This window comes from Podarcis gaigeae, assembly GCF_964106915.1.
Source record: "Podarcis gaigeae genome assembly, chromosome: 10".
Taxonomy (NCBI): domain Eukaryota; kingdom Metazoa; phylum Chordata; class Lepidosauria; order Squamata; family Lacertidae; genus Podarcis; species Podarcis gaigeae.
The window spans coordinates 69,646,543-69,665,888 of record NC_139686.1 but is presented as its reverse complement, the minus strand read 5'-3'; the positions used below and the strand labels follow the sequence as shown (position 1 = coordinate 69,665,888).

The following is a 19,346-nucleotide window of genomic DNA, read 5'->3' as shown; positions in this document are numbered from 1 at the left end:
TAAGCAGCAGTAAAGGAGAGGAAATACTTCAGTGGGAACATGTATAAAAGCTTTTATAAATGCCAGAGCATTGATCTTGAAGCAGAAATAGATTCTGCTTTACAAATTCCTGTCGACAAAGGGAAACCCACCATATAATTATAAGCATTCCCCCCCTCTTGAAATTGTGCTTTAAGATGACATGGTGTAAAATGATTTATAGCATATTGACTACAGTTCTTCTAATGAAAAAGCAATTGTCAGAGTTCTCCCAGGAGAACACTCTTCATGCCATAGCAACCCATGCTCATGGAAAGTCATGAGTTAGAAAATGAGAAGCAAATGGACTCACAGCTGGGAGAAGCCAACAATAATTAATTTAACTACCAGCCATTTGCACAGTCCTGATATAAGTAAAAAATTTCCCTTGAGACATGCAAGGTCAGGAAAGGGAATAGTTCACCTCTCACAAAGCACCCAAAGAATATTTATACAGCCCAATAATTTAAGTGCACACAATGCTTTTCTGTCCAATTCAGCAATAATCAACCAATAATTAACCAAGAAGAGAAGGCTGCAGAGTAATTAGCACTGTAGTTTCTTGTTTGGACTTACGGGGGGAGGGGGGAAAACCAAAAGAAGAAAAGAAGAAAAAACAAGAAAAAAGAACTTTTACCTTGCCACCTAATAAAAAAAGCCCATCAAAAAAAATCCCCACATATGCTGTGCCAATCTAAGGAGACCAGAGGGAAAGCAATGGCATTAAAGGCCTTTCATGCCAACTCTTTGATGAAAATGATGCAAACAGTTTGAGCATGGCCATGTTGTTTCATTTTAATGAGCAGTGAGTACTTCCATTGTCCTTATTAAAGTGGTTAATGCAGTTTCAACAGCCTCATTATCACTGCCAAAGCACATTTTACGTTGTTCTCACAGCCAAGTCAACTCCTTTTAGTTTGAGAGGTGATCAGAAAGTCAAATCAGACTGTTCAAAATCTACTTGTTAATAAAAGTCCTGGCGTGTTAGCCCTGGGTGCCCTTGGGCCAACAGTTCTATTATTTACTGTTTTCTCATAATCACAATGATTCCAGTTTCTCAAAGCAAATTATTCATTATATAGCAAATCCATAGCAGAAAAAAAAATCTTGATTAGAGATGGATGAACTTTTACTGGGTGGTTTGATGAAAGCAGAAAAATAAAGTTCTTGTAATCAGGCTTGGAGCCTTCATGTTTGACTCAGGATACCTTTCAACTTTATTTGAACAGATGCTGACAATTAATGAAAAATAACTTTTCACCATACCAGTCCTAATGCATTAGTAATACTAGTACATAAAGTTTATGCTAATGCAATATTCATATGCAAGTGCATTATGAAATAAAACCTTCAAAGGCAATTGAAACATAGCTTAATAAAACTGATTCTTTCCATTGGTGCATTATACTGCTTTAGTTCATAATAATATCTTAAGTACTGGATCCACGGTTAGTCTTGATCAGGGGTCGGCAAGTTTTACCTCATCTGGGCCAGTTCACTCCCGTGGAGATCACTTGGTGGGCCGGATTGCGTCTGCGCAGACACGATTTCCAATGCCATGGAAGTGAGTCCGCGCTATGCCGGTTTAGTGAAGCACACGAGGACTCACTGAGTGGGCGGCTTGGTTCAGGGGCTGCTCCTTTGCCATTTAAACGACCCCTGTGGGCCGCTTGTGACCCATGGACCACAGGTTGCCAACCCTTGGTCTTGATGTAAGTGGTCATGCCTAACTTTAAATTCCACTGATTTCAGTGTGTCTACTTTCGGCATGAGGGACGCAGGTGGTGCTGTGGGTTAAAGCCTCAGCGCCTAGGACTTGCCGATCGAAAGGTCGGCGGTTCGAATCCCTGCGGCGGGGTGCGCTCCCGCTGCTCGGTCCCAGCGCCTGCCAACCTAGCAGTTCGAAAGCACCTCCGGGTGCAAGTAGATAAATAGGGACCGCTTACCAGCGGGAAGGTAAACGGCGTTTCCGTGTGCGGCTCTGGCTCGCCAGAGCAGCGATGTCACGCTGGCCACGTGACCCGGAAGTGTCTCCGGACAGCGCTGGCCCCTGGCCTCTTGAGTGAGATGGGCGCACAACCCCAGAGTCTGTCAAGACTGGCCCGTACGGGCAGGGGTACCTTTACCTTTACCTTTACTTTCGGCATGAGAAACCCATCTGGGTCTAACCCTACATTCCAGTGCGAAAGAACCTATATACTGGAATCTGTATAGCACACACATATTTCCTCCCCAGAAGTATTATTCATTGGGTCTTACTCACACAAGCATAGTCTCATACATGGAAATATCCATTCAGAAGTAACTTTTTTATTTATTTACTAAGTTTTAAAGAAACCCTCCCATACAAAGCAGCTTTCAACTTTGTAATCTCTCACTTTCGCTTTACGGAAGTAACAGTGTCCTCACTACAGATCACCCTTTATTCAATAGATTCACTCTTGTCATAAAATTCCCAAGAAATGCATATGATGAGAATGTTCATAAGTGGAAAAAATGAATAAGGGTTAAAGGTACTTTGAATAGAAAATCAAACAACAGTTCTTTGTGTGCCTCCTCCACCTGAGATCCAGAGGGTGGCAACACAAGAACGGACCTTTTTTGCAGGAGCTCCCCATTTGTGGGAAGCTCTCGCCAGGGAGGCTTGCCTAGAGCCTTCATCTTTAGGTTCCAGGCAAAAACATTTCTCTTTGACCAGGCCTATGTCTTTTGAAAGGTGTTTGTGGGAAGGGGGTCTTTGTTTTTGTTCTTACTCTTATTGTGTAATTGGTGTTCCCATCTTGTATTTTTATATTTGGAACTGCCCTGTAATCTTTGGATGAAGGGCAGAATAAAACTAAAAATAAATAAAAACCCCTAATATGCATTCTGCATATTGTTGTCACAATCCATCTTTACAATGTACAGTAATGCACTGGAAAGCATTACGGATGTGGTTTGATAACTGATCTGCCACTGCGATACTCCAATATGTAGTGTGGCATGGAACTGTAGGGTGTCATACAATTGCAGTGTAGGGAATTGCTGGTGCTGCAACAGCAACACATAGCAGAGTAGCATTAAAAAAACCACTAATGTGAAATACAGAACTAAGAGCAGAAGTAGAGCTATGGCAAAACAAGAGACAATTCCCTGAACACCATTCTATAGGTGATTTGGGGCACCAAGAAGCCTGCTATACTGGCAAATTAGGACCTATCTGATATGCAGTAACAGGATTTTGTAATGAGACAGCAGCTGGCAAGTAGATATTACATATCCCACACTATGGAGATGTTGGCAAAAACACTGGGGGGAAACATTCATGGGAGTAGGTTTATGAGTTTTCCATACAGAGACCATTTTATATCTGAAAACTGCTGGGAACTTATCCAGCCACAGTGAAAACCTTTCAAAACCCCATTGGATTCAATGGGGGTAGAGAGATAAATAGGTGTTTAACTGTCCCATTACATTGCTAGACCTTAGAAGTGCTTAGATTTGGCTAGATCATATATCCCTTGAATAGAATTGTTGCGAGATAGATCCTGCTAAATACAAAAGATTAAGTAGCTACACAGAAAACTCTTTATCAATTGTGTTTTAAGTGTGTCCTCTAATCACGTTATGTCCCATCTCCCTGCCTTAATTTGCATAAATTAATTAATGTAACTGAAGGAAATCAGAGCAGCTAATTATTCTTTAATTTACATCAGTGATCAGTTCAGGATAAACTTCCAACATGTTGCAGGCAAAGAAACCATGTGAGCACAGGCTCACCATCAAGCATAAATCACATTGCATTGCAGTGTAAAATTTACCCCTCATTACATATAGGTCAACGAACACATTGTTGTTCATGTTATGTGCCCAGGGGAAAATTCTAATGAACAACAAGTAAGAAGAGATTCATCTGCAGAAATCAATTAGACCTTTTCTAGACTCATTAGGATACTTAGAAACATGCTCTATTATCCTCTTTATTTAAAGATTTATATCCATATCCTAAACGTATTTGAGAGCAGGTTTTTACATGATACTAAGTTCTGCTGAGTTTACTGGGGCTTCTACTCAAGTAAGTGAATATAAGAATGAAACTTCACACCAAAATCCCGAAATACTCACCAAAGTGTCCAGTCATGGCCACAGTATGGTTGAACATTTCCCAAGTAAAATCCAAGAGACTGAGTAACTTCCACCAAGTTAGTGAAGTCTAGGCTAATACTGTTGAAAAGTACAGAAGTCATGATGATTTCATCAATCGCCCACACGTCCTCGCCTTGAGAAGAATGATATGGCTGCCACCATCGGAACTGAATGCCAAACTGCCTTGCATCTTCTGGTAGCTCCACTGAAATTATTCTTAAAAAAACAAGCAAAATGAACTTATTGAAACTGCCATGGTAGAGAAACCTCTTAAATGGTTCTACAAAGCCAATGCCTTTGCATGAGGCCCCTTCATATTTTTCTTCCAATCCCTCCTAAAAACAAACCTCCGTTGACTGCCATTCTGTTGTCTATTCCTGCTCTGATCCTTATCCCCTATTGTAACCCAAGTCTAAATATGTATAGTTGCTTTTGCTACCCCATGTGTCTCCCTCCCTCCTTTCCCCACTATTAAAATTCAGATTGCAAGTTCCTTTTGGCAGGGGCCCTTTCCCCTAATTAATTCTGTGAAATTCAGTGTACTGTACATTGACTGCCCTGCATGCATGTATTTTTTAAAAACCCAATGCACGGTTGCTGTTACTGAGGTTAGTAATATTATACAAGACTACTAAACCAAATGTCATTATGGTAAGGACAAAGCAAACCTTGGTGGAAAGATTACAATTCAAAGCTAAATAAATTAGAAATAAGCAGAGTTAGAGGAGAACGGAGTGAAAAATACAAGTGATAAAATGTGAATGGCAGAAAGCAGAATTATGTACTAGCTTAAAGCAAATGGAAAAGAATTAGAGTCTTCTCTTGTAGTGTATCACCAGCAAAAGGTAGCTGGCACACATTCAAGAGGTCTCTGGAGATCAATAAATTATGATAGTAAGTAAGATATAGCCAGTAGGTGGGCTGCACTGAATTCTTCAGGAGAACATATTTATGGTGCAGTATATAATTTTATATTAGCTGTCTGAATTTCAACAGGCCAACTAGCACTTTGGGTGTCTAATTCATCCCAGTTATCCATACGGTGGATGTACAATAGCTCCAGGAATATATTTGTTGGAAAAGACTGTCAAAACATATTTAAACAAAACTTGTTTCGATGATCAAATGTGCATGATGGGGGAGTTTCTTACAGCGCAAGGTTTCCCTGAGCTACATTATACTTACAGTACTTTTCCAGGCAACCATTTCTAAACTTTGGAAAAGGCCTACACAAAAACTACCAATGTTTCCACAGGAGAAAAATGCAACTTCACTTTTTTTTCTATAGCAGTTTAACATGTTAAAAGCTCTTCATGTGCATAGATTAATTCCCAATAATCGTTACAGCTCTTTCAAGGTAAGCCAAAATGGCAGTTGTTATTATTATCACCATACAGCAGACCAAGTATAAGCAACTCTTGCCATCTCTAAAAAAGATTGCTAGCTACAGTCAGGGCCCTACTAGACATTACATAACATTTCCCATGAGTTTTAAAAACCAAAAGCAGGCTTGGCAAGATGGCAATCTGAGCAAAGGATGGTCATGTGAAGAGAGTCTGCTCAACTTTCCCCCTCATATAATTGTCACTGCAAAAATGACCCACAAGCCACTTTCTCATCCATGGGGAAGGGGAAGACATGAGGTCTCCCCCCAGCAGGTGGGAAAGTAGCCTAGAGGATGGATTATTATTACATTTTTTTTTGACAAATATCATGACAGCGGAAAGGGTTAATCAGCCCCTTGCCCCTTCTTGCTCTTCTTCTGTTAATTACTGCTTCCCAAGCTAATTCCCCACTCAAATAAATGCTTTTTGGGAAAAGACATGGAACTCTAGGTCATGTCTCTGTAGAGGGAAAAAAACAAACCCTTTATGCTAGAATCATTCCAAAAGTTGAATTAAAAACCTTTTGTCAGCTTTACTGCCCCCAGTGTCTTTGGCTACAGCATGTAGCACATGTTATATTCCTTCATTAAACGATTTATTTCTCCCTTTGTTTTCATCATAGCACTGACATAACTGTAGACCCAACTGCAGTATTTCTGGAGGAACAATCCCTAGAAAATACTCATTTCTCCAAAACATAAAAATGAACTCCCATCAGAGGATGAGATTGTGTGCAGTTTTGTACTGCCCATGCATTTCTTTTGCCAGCCAGTCCCATGAGCCTACCACCGTCTTCAAGGCCACTTGATTTCTCGTGACAGCTGTGACAACAAAACCTGTACTTGACAAACTGTGAAGAAAATTAAGAATAATATCGAATTTCCAGGAGCAATTACAGTACACAGCTACAGGGAGCATACATTAATTGCCATGGCAATGACATCTTTGTGAATGTTCCATAAATCAATAACAGCAGATGCCCACATGCAACATGCAAGGTGAGATGTGTGGCAGGACAGCATAAGGAGCATTTGTCTCCATCAATGTACAATTAAATACTGGCAAAAAATGCTTTCAGTATATTTCTGCTGAGTCTCTCTGTGTGTTTTCTTATTTTTTCCTTGAAAGAAAACCTGTAAGTAAGTTGGCATAAGTGACTGGCGGTGGGGAATGAATCATACATTTAGCATCGTGCTCCTTCTTTCCCCCTTGTATGGGCCTTATAATTACCTGAGGTATGTGCTGTTATGTTGCTCTTTGATTCTTCACATACATCTTTGCATCTTCACTCATGGCAAATAACAGCACTTTCAGAAAGTGCTTGCTAAGCTGTCTTTGTGAATCTTAATATATGCACTCAAAGTATCTTGTGATATCACATTTATTCTTGCAGACAGAATGTGCTAACTGATTAACAAGAAGAAGTCAAATGGAACAAGTGACTTTGGAAGTGCTGTAAAAATTAATCCAGAAACAGTGGTTCTAAGGAACAAGAACAGGAGTCCTAATATTTTCTAAATACCCATGGGTATGCCTCTACAAAAGAAGAATTTACATCAGAATTGGTCCAAAAGACAAATTAACCAGCTGATATACTCTGCCATCACTTGACCTCATTGCCACCACACCTCTTCCTCTCCTGGTAAGCAGACCCAACCAGGTTCCAGGAGGATGTTGTTCCATCCCACCAAGTGAGCCACTTCTGATCTCCTGACATGTATGTATACATAGATTTGTAAAGCCTTAAATGGCTCAGGACCGCAATACCTCAAGGACTGCCTCTTTCCATATGAACCTACCCGGACCCTGAGATCATCTTCTGAGGCCCTTCTTCATATGCCTCCTGCCCAAGAGGTCCAAGAATGGGCATTATCTGCAGTGGCTCCCTGTCTGTGGAATGCTCTCCCTAGGGAAGTTTCCCTGGTGCCTTCATTGTAAACCTTTAAGAGCCAGGCAAAAACATTCCTTTTTAACCAGGCCTTTGGTTGATCTGATTGAAATCCTATGCCCTTTTAAAATGTGCGGTTTTGGGAGGGAAAGGGTTATTGGGTTGTTGTTGTTGTTGTCTTTATTACATATTTTGTGTTATTATATTATGATTTTGTTCTGTGAACCACCCTGAGACCTTCAGGTATAGGGTGGTATATAAGTTCAGAAATAAATGAATAAGGCTTGCTTTTAAAAAGATAAAGGAATCCAGTACTGAAGTATAGTTGTACATTGCTCCTGGCAATGTTACCCAGTGAGGATAGATGTGCATGTAAAGGTAAAGGGACTCCTGACCATTAGGTCCAGTTGCGGACAACTCTGGGGTTGCGGCGCTCATCTCGCTTTACTGGCCGAGGGAACCAGCATACAGCTGCCGGGTCATGTGGCCAGCATGACTAAGCCGCTTCAGGTGAACAAGAGCAGCACACAGAAACGCCGTTTACCTTCCTGCCGGGGCAGTACCTATTTCTCTACTTGCACTTTGACGTGCTTTCGAACTACTGGGTTCGCAGGAGCTGGGACCGAGCGACAGGAGCTCACCCCATTGCGGGGATTTGAACTGCCGACCTTCTGATCGGCAAGCCCTAGGCTCTGTGGTTTAACCCACAGCACCACAGGATAACCAATAAAGCCCAAAGTTTCTCTGCGTTTAACCCAGCAGCAATTCTGACTATCAAACAGGGAAGTCAAGAAATACCCAGCTAGTCCCCTCTCTGATGACCTGCCGCTGCAGGCAAAGACTAGTTGTAGACCTTTGACCCATAAGTTTGCTAGGTGACCTTGGACTGGTCACTCTATCTTGATCTAACCTACCTCAAAGGATTATTGTGAGGATAAAGGTGAGGAGGAACCATGTACACACAGCCTTGAGTTCCTGGGATGAAAGGCAGGATAGAGAGCAAATTGATAAATAAATAAAACTGCCTCTTGTAGAATCCATTATATAAAGAATTCAGTGGAAAAGGTATATAAAACTATATAGATTGTTCTGCTGTACTGGCAGCCGCTTTCCTTAATTCATACATTATACATAACATGAAAAATATTTCTAGAATGGAAGTTCCACTTTCAGGAAGAAAATGAAATTCTAAAATCCTCATCACTATCATTATTACCATGCATTGAACAGGGAAAGAAGAGTCGTTACCAGATTGCTCTGGGAAGGTACAAGGGCACAGCCGAGGGGAACTAGGTTTGGGCTCTATGTAGTAAAACCTTTAAATACTGTAGTGCAATAATGGGACTGAGGCATAATCGTATGAGAATAAGGCTCACCAAAATGAAAGGGACATAATTCTGAGTAGGCATGTATAGGTGGCTTTGATGGTAGTATATTATACTCAGTTGCTGATATTGTTTCCAAAATAGGCAGCCTTTCATTACGTATACAGTTAATCCATAAATATCTAAAGGAGCGCCCACATTCTCAAATAATATTAAATTCAAAACATGAGAAGGGTACAAAAACCCCCACAGCAACAAGGTAATTTGCACAACTGCAGCGATAGTGTATTTTCATTCAACCAAGAACTCCTACTAAACCGAGTCTGTCAAAATCATCTTAAATACAAGTGCTTCAGCTTAAGTGTGTTATGGGTGGGGCTGTAGACAACCAGCACTTAACTGGGGAAGCACATCATTCTCCATGTAAATGACTGTTGTACCTTGGCTCATGGTAGTTGAGATAGGAATAATGTTCCAGCAGTTTCCACGTAATCCCATTGTCATATGAATAGTGCAGCAATACTCCTTCTCCAGCCTGATCTGGCGCTTTGCAGGTACTCAGGACGGATTTGCTTCCAAGCCTTAAGGTGAACTGGAGGAACCTAGATAACAAAGGGATGGATCGTTGTAAATTGCAATTTATACAGCACTCTCTTCCTAGAACTGTTGTTGTTTTTTTAATCTTAAAAATCTAGACAAGCCAAGGAAAACAATATTTATAGGGTCTTTGTGAAGCTGAAATTGTTTATTCAGTCCAGCAATGCAATGTGGAATATATTGTTTTAAAATGCCAATCATTATTGCCTTCAATTATTTATTAGGAACCGGAGGGGTGGAGGAGATATCGAATGGATCTAATCAGCTGCCACAAGCTGTCAAAATAAATATAACCTCATAAATAATTAATTAGCACTTGGCTCCAACACTCACTTTTGATATTAATGCCGCATGTTTGCAAACTCAGGCATACAATAGTTGCCCCCAAATGTATTAAATACTTAGTGCTGCAGATAAAGCAAATGAATTTTAAAATTAAATTTCACACAACCAAAATCAAATAAGAAGTATATTAAGAAACTAGTAACCTGTTAGATCAATTTTCTCTATTGGAGGCTGCGAGTTTTAATACATGATACCCGAGGCTCTCTGGATCCTGTGTTGTAACTTCAATGTCTTATTTCCATTTATTTCTATTTACCTGGACTGTGAGCTGTCAAGGAAAGAAGTGATAAGCTGACGCCTCCCGTCTTTGTTAAAAACCAAGGCTTTGCCACTTGCTAGGACTCCACAACCAAAACTTATTTCAGCACCACGGATAGAGTAAAAATTGTGATACGAAGAAAGCCTAGAATTGCCAAAACTCTCAGATATAAACATAGGAAAGGTCTGGGAGGCCATTTCACATGCGGGCCCTGAAAAGCCAGGATCACATCTGTAATAAAACATAAGAATTTTATGTTCAGCTAAATATTATAGGTATTATAAAGATCAAGTCATGGAACGTGCAAGATCAAGTCATGGATAAAGTCAGATATCTTCAGACATAACAACCATAATGCTGTATAAAACTTCAAAAAATTAAATTAAGTCTACCCAGCTACCATTCCTCTTCAGTTTTAAATCTCTACAAATATATTTTTTTTAAGCACATTCAAACATTCTTTTGCTAAACTGCGGAAATCCTGTCCCGAGACAACAAAACTCTTCTACTTGACAGTAATACCTATTTACTGCAGTGGAATTTATTATAGGGCAGTCTGTCCTCTGCCTTGCCCAGACTAAAATAACATAGGGCAGGAATTCCAAAAATCCAAGAAGCTGTGTTATATGTTATAACAGCAACTAGATTAGGGAAAGGAAACTGAATGGTCAAAATAAAAACATAATAGCAGAGAGAGAAATGTAATACAGTGGTACCTTGGTTCTCAAATGCCTTGGTAGTCAAACCAAGGGAGGGTAGTAAGTGTTTCGGTTTTCGAACATTTTTTGGAAGCTGAACACCCGATGCAGCTGTTGGCTATTGTTTCTGGGGCAACTGCACCAATCAGAAGCTGCGCCTTGATTAAGTTTGGCGCTTTTGTTTTTGCTAGCTATTTTGCATTTTTGTTTTTGAGGCTTTTTCGGTTAATTTGTTTTTGTGACTGTGTGGAACCCAGTTCAGCTACTGAGTGATTGTGTGACTGCGGAAATGGATAAAAGCCCCCCATCCAAACAATGACGATCATCAGTGCAGGTAAGAAAAAAAAAATTAATTTCAATTTTTATCATCTACAATATTGTCTTATTTATTTTATGTTACAGTATATTGATTATTGCTTTCAATTTATGGATCAATGGTCTTGTTAGGTAGTAAAATTCATGTTAAATTGCTGTTTTAGGTTTGTTTGTTTTAAAACGTCTGGAATGGATTAATCCATTATGCATTACTTTCTATAGGAAAGCGCGACTTGGTTTTGGAACAGACTTCCGGAACGGATTAAGTTTGAGAACCAAGGTACCACTGTACAGTTATGAAAACAGGAATCCCCACCTTCATTGTTCTCTCTGTGTCCCACTGTCTCTTCTCCAGCAAACCATGAGCTGTAACTCCAAGGTCCGTTCCTAGGTTTATAGTTCATAGTTTGTCTGAAGGAAACACAGCACTGCAGCAGCAGGAGGACTGGGGAAGAATGCGATAGCTCTAGACTCCTCTCCAGGAACCCTAACCCTTGTGAGTTCACACTAAGCTGTGGTATGGGCTTAGCATGATGTGGAAATCAGCTCCCTGTTGACATGGCTTGGTACATCCTAAGTGCAACAAATCAGACCCCTACCCACGTCCAATAGGTGTCATTCATAGTCCTTTGGATGTGTGGGCAGAAATAGCTTCATATTTCCGGTCTGACCCAAAACAAAGCAAGTTGCTAGAAGTGTTTCATGGCAACTGTGATGGCCTGGGAATCCGATTCAGAGGCTGAACCGGAGGAATCCCAGCCTGCACAGGAGTCCCCGCCTCCAGGGCCAGCTGAGCTGGGGCAGGGCCTTGATTCTGAAGCACCTACACCTGTGCCGGATCCTCAGGAGCAGACACCAGATGAATCCACTCTGGCTCCGGAGGTGGTTGAGGACTCAGTGCCTACAGGTGAGTCTCCCCTGGGTCCAGTAACCCTTCAGCCTCTCCTGAACTGCAGAGGCTCAGGGCAGAGAGGTGAAGGGAACTGGTTTCTCCCAGGAGGAGTGCTCGCCTTAAGGCCAGGAGAGGCGGGTCTCCTGGGGGCCGGGACTGCCCCTGGCCTCAGAGAAGATAAAGGCCAGTCAGCCCGGTCGCAGGTTGCAGGAGCAACGTCGTCGAAGAGCTGTTTTGGCTAGCATCCAGTCCTGTTCCCGCAGAGTTCCTGTCCTTGCCCAGGCAGAGAACATATGGCAGAGGACTCCCATTATTATTATTTTTTGCGGTTGGGAATCATGGGAAATTTCCAAGCTTTCATGTTCCCCAGCTGCAAACGACAGCTCCATGGCCAAAGAGAGGCATGGCCTCATTTCTGCTTGTGACTGACACTGAGGCCAGAAACCTAGGCCCAACTACCACTCAATCAAAAAGGGACTCTGCTACAAAGGTCACAGACAAAGATATATTTTTTAATTAATAGATTTGGTGAAAGCAGTTACCGTATTTTTTGCTCTATAAGACTCACTTTTCCCCTCCTAAAAAGTAAGGGGAAATGTGTCTGCGTCTTATGGAGCGAATGCAGGCTGTGCAGCTATCCCAGAAGCCAGAACAGCAAGAGGGATTGCTGCTTTCACTGCACAGCGATCCCTCTTGCTGTTCTGGCTTCTGAGATTCAGAATATATTTTTTCTTGTTTTTCTCCTCCAAAAACTAGGTGCGTCTTGTGGTCTGGTGCGTCTTATAGAGCAAAAAATATGGTAGGTGACCAGTCCACATAACCAGAACCCTAGCAAATAAAGCCTGAGGCTCTGAGGCTAATGGAGTCAGTCTCAAACACCTGATGAAGCAAAACTTAGTGCAACTATTGTTATGGTTGGATGGTAAATGTTAAAAGTTAGGGTGACCATTGGAGTGTCTGTTAGAGGAACTTTAAAATGCTCCAAAACCTCTGGAGAAAAGGCAAATAATTTTTGAAGTAGCGGGTATGGCGCTCATGGAAAATGCTTCCCCCCCTGCAGCTGAAGCTATGCCTTTTTCCACTGCCAGTTGGGAGAAGTATTAATAGGCATGGTTAACAAAGGCAAAAGACAAAGGGAGCAACCCGTCAGGTGGTGCTGCAGTCCATGTTACATGGCGGATCCCAGGTAGGCCCCTCTGAAACACTGCAGTAGTATTTGGTGAATAGCACTGTCCCCACCTTATGCCACATAAGAGGACCTGATAATTGTTTTGATTCCATATGGGCTGAATGAATGACAGAATGACTTAACAAGAGTCTGGTCTAAGCGAGGCGAGAACTCTTCTTCTTGATAACCACTTGTAGAGGATCCTGCCTATTCTACCAGGAGAGGATGCATTCCCAGAGGACAGACTATCTTACAACCTAGAAAGAACCATAATATGAAGCACAAATACATTGGCCAGTGGTTTATATCAGACTTACTTGCAGCCATTTCTACTGCACTGCCCTCGACCTGAGCAGAATTTGAGGCAAGATGGCCCAATGTAAACTGCAGATAAAGAAAACTAGTTATATTAAATTCTGAGGCAAAGAAAAAACAAACAAGGCACAGATATACTGACTTCATAATATCAAGCAAGACTAGGATATTTAATCCAAGCAATGTGACTGTGTAAGTGATAGATTTATAGTGAATATATGGATGGAAGCATTTGTTAACTACGACTCTGACTGAAACAAAACTTGCTCTTGCAAAATGATTTATGTTCTTTTGAATATTGTTACAATTAAGTTTATGATTTGGATATTTTTTGGACATTTGTCCTTTTTTTGCAGGAAACTGATATTGATAAGCAGTTTTCCAAAAATAGCCTTACTATATCCATTATCCAGGAGCTCAATAAGACCCAAGACAAATACAAGAAAACCAGCAATGGATATGAATAACACACAATGAGTGTGCGAAAACCTAAGAAGTTAGTAATGATCAATACAGTACAACATTTCAAATAACACTGTATAGCATGTACATGCTATGACAAAGACTCTCCTCCCTGGAAGAGAGGGGAGTGGTTGTGGGCGGGAGCCCGAGCTCCGCCCCTAGCAGGGGGCGGTAGCCCCCTGCCTCCCCCACTCACCTGGCTGGCGCCCACGCCCATCAGCAGGCACCCAACCAGGTGCCTCCGAGGGGGCGTGTTCAGCAGCCTATGTGCTGCGGCGCCAGCCCCTCCTCGGCCTCATTCTCCTCTCCGTCGTCTCGTCGCGAGTCACCCACCCTCCACTCCCTTCAAGCTCAGGGTCTTAGTTCCTTGGCCTTGCTATGGACCTTAGGTTGGTCGCCCTGGTTGTCCAGGGGGCCTGGTAGGAATTTTTCCATTTGGCATTAGGCTTTTTGGTTTTTTCGCCTACCTCGTAGCAATCGTCACAACTTTCGTGGTATTGGTGGGTAGGTTAGGCATTGGAATAATGTGTTGTGGTGTGTCGAAGAGCTAGGTGTGACCATCGCCTATGCCTTCAATTTTGGGGTATTCCGTTAAAGGAATCTGGCGGTCGTGTACTCTGTCCGATGCCTGCTTGGCGGGAGGCCATGGCACGACCCTCGGTGACATCAGGGGAGAGCCTATAGTTGGATTAGCATCAACAGACTCCATCTACTGGTGAATAAACCCCCTTGTTTTAGACATCCAATGCCTAAGCCAATACCTTATCACTGCTGTAATCAATAAAGTTGTGGCCTTTTCTTGCCCATTAACCTTATATCACGTGTCCTTGTGTATTCATTCCACATTGCGGGGGTCGGGTCCTCGAACCACAACAAACTCTAGTGTCTAGCAGGGGACCCAGCACTCTCATAGACTCCCATGTCAACAAAGTCATTCCATTTAACCGGCATGATACTGAAATTGTCCCTGGTTTGGCCCTGTTTTCCCACTGGAAACTTTGAAGCTAGCACTAGAATGCCTTGCCATTGCCATGTTCAGGCCCAAACTGGAAATCTAAATATGTATTTCTGATGGAAAATTCATGCGGACTTGTTTTGGTTTCAAAACATGAACATTCAGTCACCAATTGTGCTGCCATTGTTCTGTTTAGAATTTTCTTACGTGCTGCTTTAGCCTTACGGTTTTTTCATGGATACCCTCTTAATAACAATACACAGTGAAAAGTGTTTGATGTCCATTTTCCTTCATTTTGGGGATGTCACCACACACAATCCAAAACATTAATATTGCCTCAAAAACTCAAAAACAGTTAATCCCTAGTTAATGCAAAAAATAAAAATGTGCATGTGTGAATAACATTACAACAAAAAACAGCAGGAATTAACTATCACACATTTTAATATCACTTATCAAAGGTTCTTCCCCATCTCCCCTTCCATAAGATTAATAGCACAATCCTAGTCATGGCTACTCAGTTTCACTGAGTTCAGTAAGGCTCACTCCTAAATAAGTATGTATAGGACTGCAGCTTTAATTCATGTAAGGTTTTTCCTGTAAAAACTGAGTTACATGGTGCAGCTTTTTGACTGCAACTTGTTTAAAAGAAGAAGTGTACTCCGTTTTTCATACTTCCTAGCTTGATGCAAAATTTTCGTTAAAGCAACAACACACTCACAGATCAACATCAGAGATCTTGGCCTGAAAACCTGCATTTATAATAAAATAATGTTAAAATTTATCCTATTTCTTTGTGGGGATATTAGTGAACTCTCACATTCTTTTGCAGAGCTTTGCACATTTTGCAGCTTTCTTGTTCCTCAGATATGTTTACTATAAAACCAGCTATATAGTATGTCATTCACAAATGAAGGGCTACATTGTAAAATGCTTTTGCTTTGATCATGCCCTTCTTATTTTATTAACAGATCTCATATGACTTAATCTACATATCTACTGGCAATAAGGCCTGCTAAACGAGGACTGGGGGACTCGGAGCAGGCTTTGAAATTCTGCCTACTTTCTCCCTGCTTCTTCCCTCTTGCAAATGAATTCCTTGCCCACTCAGGATTAAAATGAAACCAGCCATACTCCTACACCCACTCTGGAGACTCAGTTTAAACACAATTATAAAAGTGAAAATAGGAGTGTGTGGTTGATTGCACTCAGATGGATGTAGTGATGGTTAGCTGTAATATTTAAACCCACGCAGAGAAGTGTCCGGGCAGTTCCTGTGCAAGAGACAGGGAGAGTGAAGAGAAATGGACATTAGGAGACCATGTGGTGGCAAATCTCTAAGCCTTGGTTTCCTGGTACATCTGGACCTAGCCAGAGAAATCATTCCTGCAACTCCACATGGGGCTGTGTAATAGGACACATGCATTATTATTATTTTTTAAATTACATACGTAAATCAGGTTTATGTTTTCAAAACAATTTCTAGGATTTCCCTTTATTTCTCTCTCTCTCTCTCTCTCTCTCTCTCTCTGTGTGTGTGTGTGTGTGTGTGTGTATGTCAGGCATGTCCAAAGTCCATTGTTTCAGGGGCCTAATCCAGCCTGCCGACCCCCGTGGCAGTATATGTCCTGGGGTAAAATCTTAAAAAAAGCTCAGCAACTTCATTCAAAAAAGCTCAACAACTTTGGTCAACCCACACGCATGTTCACTTCATCAAATCTGGGCCCCTTTGAAAAAAGTTTGGGTACCCCTGGTGTATGTATTTGCCTACTTCAGTGCATGATGTTATATCCTAAGATTCTGCAAGCCATTTAAATTGGAAAAATGATATTTAGCCTCACTTTAATAAAGAAAACAACAACATCTGGGGGGAGTGCTTAAGAAACTGGGATCCCTACCATTTTTATCATATTGCGAAACACAAAGGCACTCACTGAGAAGGGAGCACAGACAATAAGCACTATTGAGGCACAATGATGATGGTAATGAATACTACTAACTGTTGTCAATTGCCCACATGTTTCCAAGAATTGGTCCTGTTTGCCTCCATCGAATCCTGGTATCTCTAGTTAATGCTGCATTGGGAAGTGGAATAGTTATTCGGTTCCACCTGAAACAAACATATGAGCCTTCAAACTTACAAGTCGATTTAGAGTTATAATAGTGTCAAGCTCATACCAGTTGCAGATGCTTCATTCACTCACAAAGACAAAGGGTACCCTAGTATTTAAGGATCACAGCGTCTTAAACTCTAGGAGCATGTGGAGTGGATAGAGTAGCTTAAGTCCAAATGCATGCAACTGTATTTGCATATATTCATTCCTTAATATCCTTGCTTCACTCTCCCCAACCCAAATCTAAATTTAGCTTGTAAGCTCTCTGGCTATCATCACTGAAGCAGATTATTCTAGCTGCTCTCAATCCTTCAAATTATTGTTATACAAATAGGAACTTTGGAAACAATTCTGGAACGAACATATAATGTTCAAGGAAAGTAGAGTAAGAGCCTTTATGCCAAATCCTTATTATACTGGGATTTGCCCATACTTGAGGAAGCCTTAATGACATCACTCATAAAAGGTTTACTTTACACTTGTAATGTAACTTTATTGCTGCTTAACGAGGACTCATATATAGCCATTTAGGTTTGAATATGCAGAGGGAGTTAACCATAAGCAACTGTTTAGGCTTGATATAATTCTTAAGAAATTCACATTTATTTAATAGGCTTATCAAATCATTTTTCAGTTACTATGGGTCCTGAAAACATCAGGCTGTCCTTCTTACAATTAAAACATCCTGAGGTGAATAAAATTTCTTAGCATAACATCAGATGCCTTCCTCAATTTGTCACAGAGAAGAGCTAAGACACTGACATCATATCCGTTGCTTTCCCGAGTCACGAGCAATTTCCTCTTGCATCATTTTTGCACCAGAGCTATTTAGAGTGAACTTCCTTACCCGCTGTAGTTTTCTGAGGCATAGACTGTGCTGTGAGGAAGGTGAGACCCGACACATGTCTCTGGCAAACATTCAGAATGAAGTAAGGACCAGGATCGGCCATGGTTGGTGGAGAACTCCAAACTGACACTAGGAACCCAAAGAAACAGAGAAGTAAAATGGGCTATTCATCCCACACTAGCTGAGATTAATAGCAAGAACACACAAAAGCTTTAAAATCATGGCTTATTTAATAATTGATCCCCTGGATGCTGAAGTATGAAATGCCTGTGAGTGCTGAACATTCAAGATGAAACAGACATGAAGCACAGTGCGTTAAAAGATGAGATAGTAACCCTTGTCAGAAAGTGTTTAGCTGATGGGTGTGAGAGCAGTTTCTGCAAGTCTGACTTGCCCAGCAGGCTGTTTTTTTTTACATTGTGTTTAAAGAGGATTGATGCCAGGCCTGGTGTGTCAAGAAGGAGGCAGACCAAAGGGAAACTGAGAGGTAAGGCCTGTGTGCTCCTACTGCTAATAGGTTTCTCAAACCATTTTGTGGAGGGGTCAGGAGGCTGAGCAGGCGATTGAGTTGGGTTATTTATATTTCATAAGTTCAGAACAATCAGGGATAAAAGGCCAAGCTGTGCACGCATGTTATATTCCACAGAAGCACAGAAATATAGTAGGCATACGAGAATAGCTATCTTCTTGATCAAGAAGCTGCATAGTAGACAATCTCAGCCTCCTCCCAAGTAGCTGAGAAGCTCAAAAGGCGGTGGGGGGGGGGGAGAGGAGGATTGCAGTGTGTATAGATGTTAGACCTATATCAGACTACTCTGACCTTGAGAAGGAACAGCTTCCCATGCATCTCCAAGAAGCATTCTAGTGGGTGGAGGGTGGGTACGGGGTACAAGAAGTACATGTGTGAGAGATCTTAGCTAAGGAGATATTCACATATTGGAGCAGTTCAGGTGATCACATCTTAGGTTAGATATGTGTGGCACACACCGCCTCTTCCAAATCTCTTGATGACTGCTCCCAGTGGCTTCATATCGATATTAAATAGCACTGGGTATAAAATAGCGTCCTGTAGCACCCCAGAACATAACTTCTCAGGGGTGAAAAGGTGATGCTCTCTGAACTTGACCACATAGGTAGGACTGGAACCACTGTAAAACAGACCCTCCAATCCTATCCCATGGAGCTGGTCCAGGAGGATGCCAAGGTCAACATTACCAAAAGCTCCGTTGTGACTGAGAAGCAGGAGTAGGCTTGTACTTCCCTTGCTCAGTTCTAGGTAAAGGTGATCAAGGTCAGCTTGGTCCCAAGGCCAGACCAGAACCCAGATTGATCTTTGTCATTCAAGAATGCCCTGCTGCAACCATCTCCACCAGCGTCCATAACGAGGAGTGTATTTGTGAGTGGTCAATAGTTAATCCAAAGTTCTTTCAACATGAATCACCTCACCTCTGAACTTTTAAAGTATTTTACTGCCACTCATTATAAAAAATAAAAGCACTTTCAGTACATACTTTTGGAATAAGCACAAGTCACATTCTGCGAGCTTTCAACTAATTTGGGAAATATTGAAAGAAATGTAGCCTTTTGAAAAATGTCTGTGTAGAATAATTTAAGCAGCGCAGTTTAATTCTAATAGTC

General features: G+C 41.5%; 1 protein-coding gene across 4 annotated transcripts in view; it reads right to left on the bottom strand.

Annotated features, from left to right (window-relative positions):
- The window catches only part of RELN (reelin), a 311,282-nt gene that overhangs the window by 108,677 nt on the left and 183,259 nt on the right, over positions 1-19,346 (bottom strand). For all 4 annotated transcript variants that reach the window (XM_083701222.1, XM_083701221.1, XM_083701223.1 and 1 more), the window contains 6 exons: positions 17,709-17,837; positions 16,748-16,857; positions 13,333-13,399; positions 9,940-10,173; positions 9,182-9,343; positions 4,123-4,359 (listed from right to left, as the gene is read on the bottom strand). In XM_083701222.1, the coding sequence (XP_083557348.1) occupies positions 4,123-4,359; positions 9,182-9,343; positions 9,940-10,173; positions 13,333-13,399; positions 16,748-16,857; positions 17,709-17,837 (939 nt within the window). The remainder of the gene's footprint in view (positions 1-4,122; positions 4,360-9,181; positions 9,344-9,939; positions 10,174-13,332; positions 13,400-16,747; positions 16,858-17,708; positions 17,838-19,346) is intronic.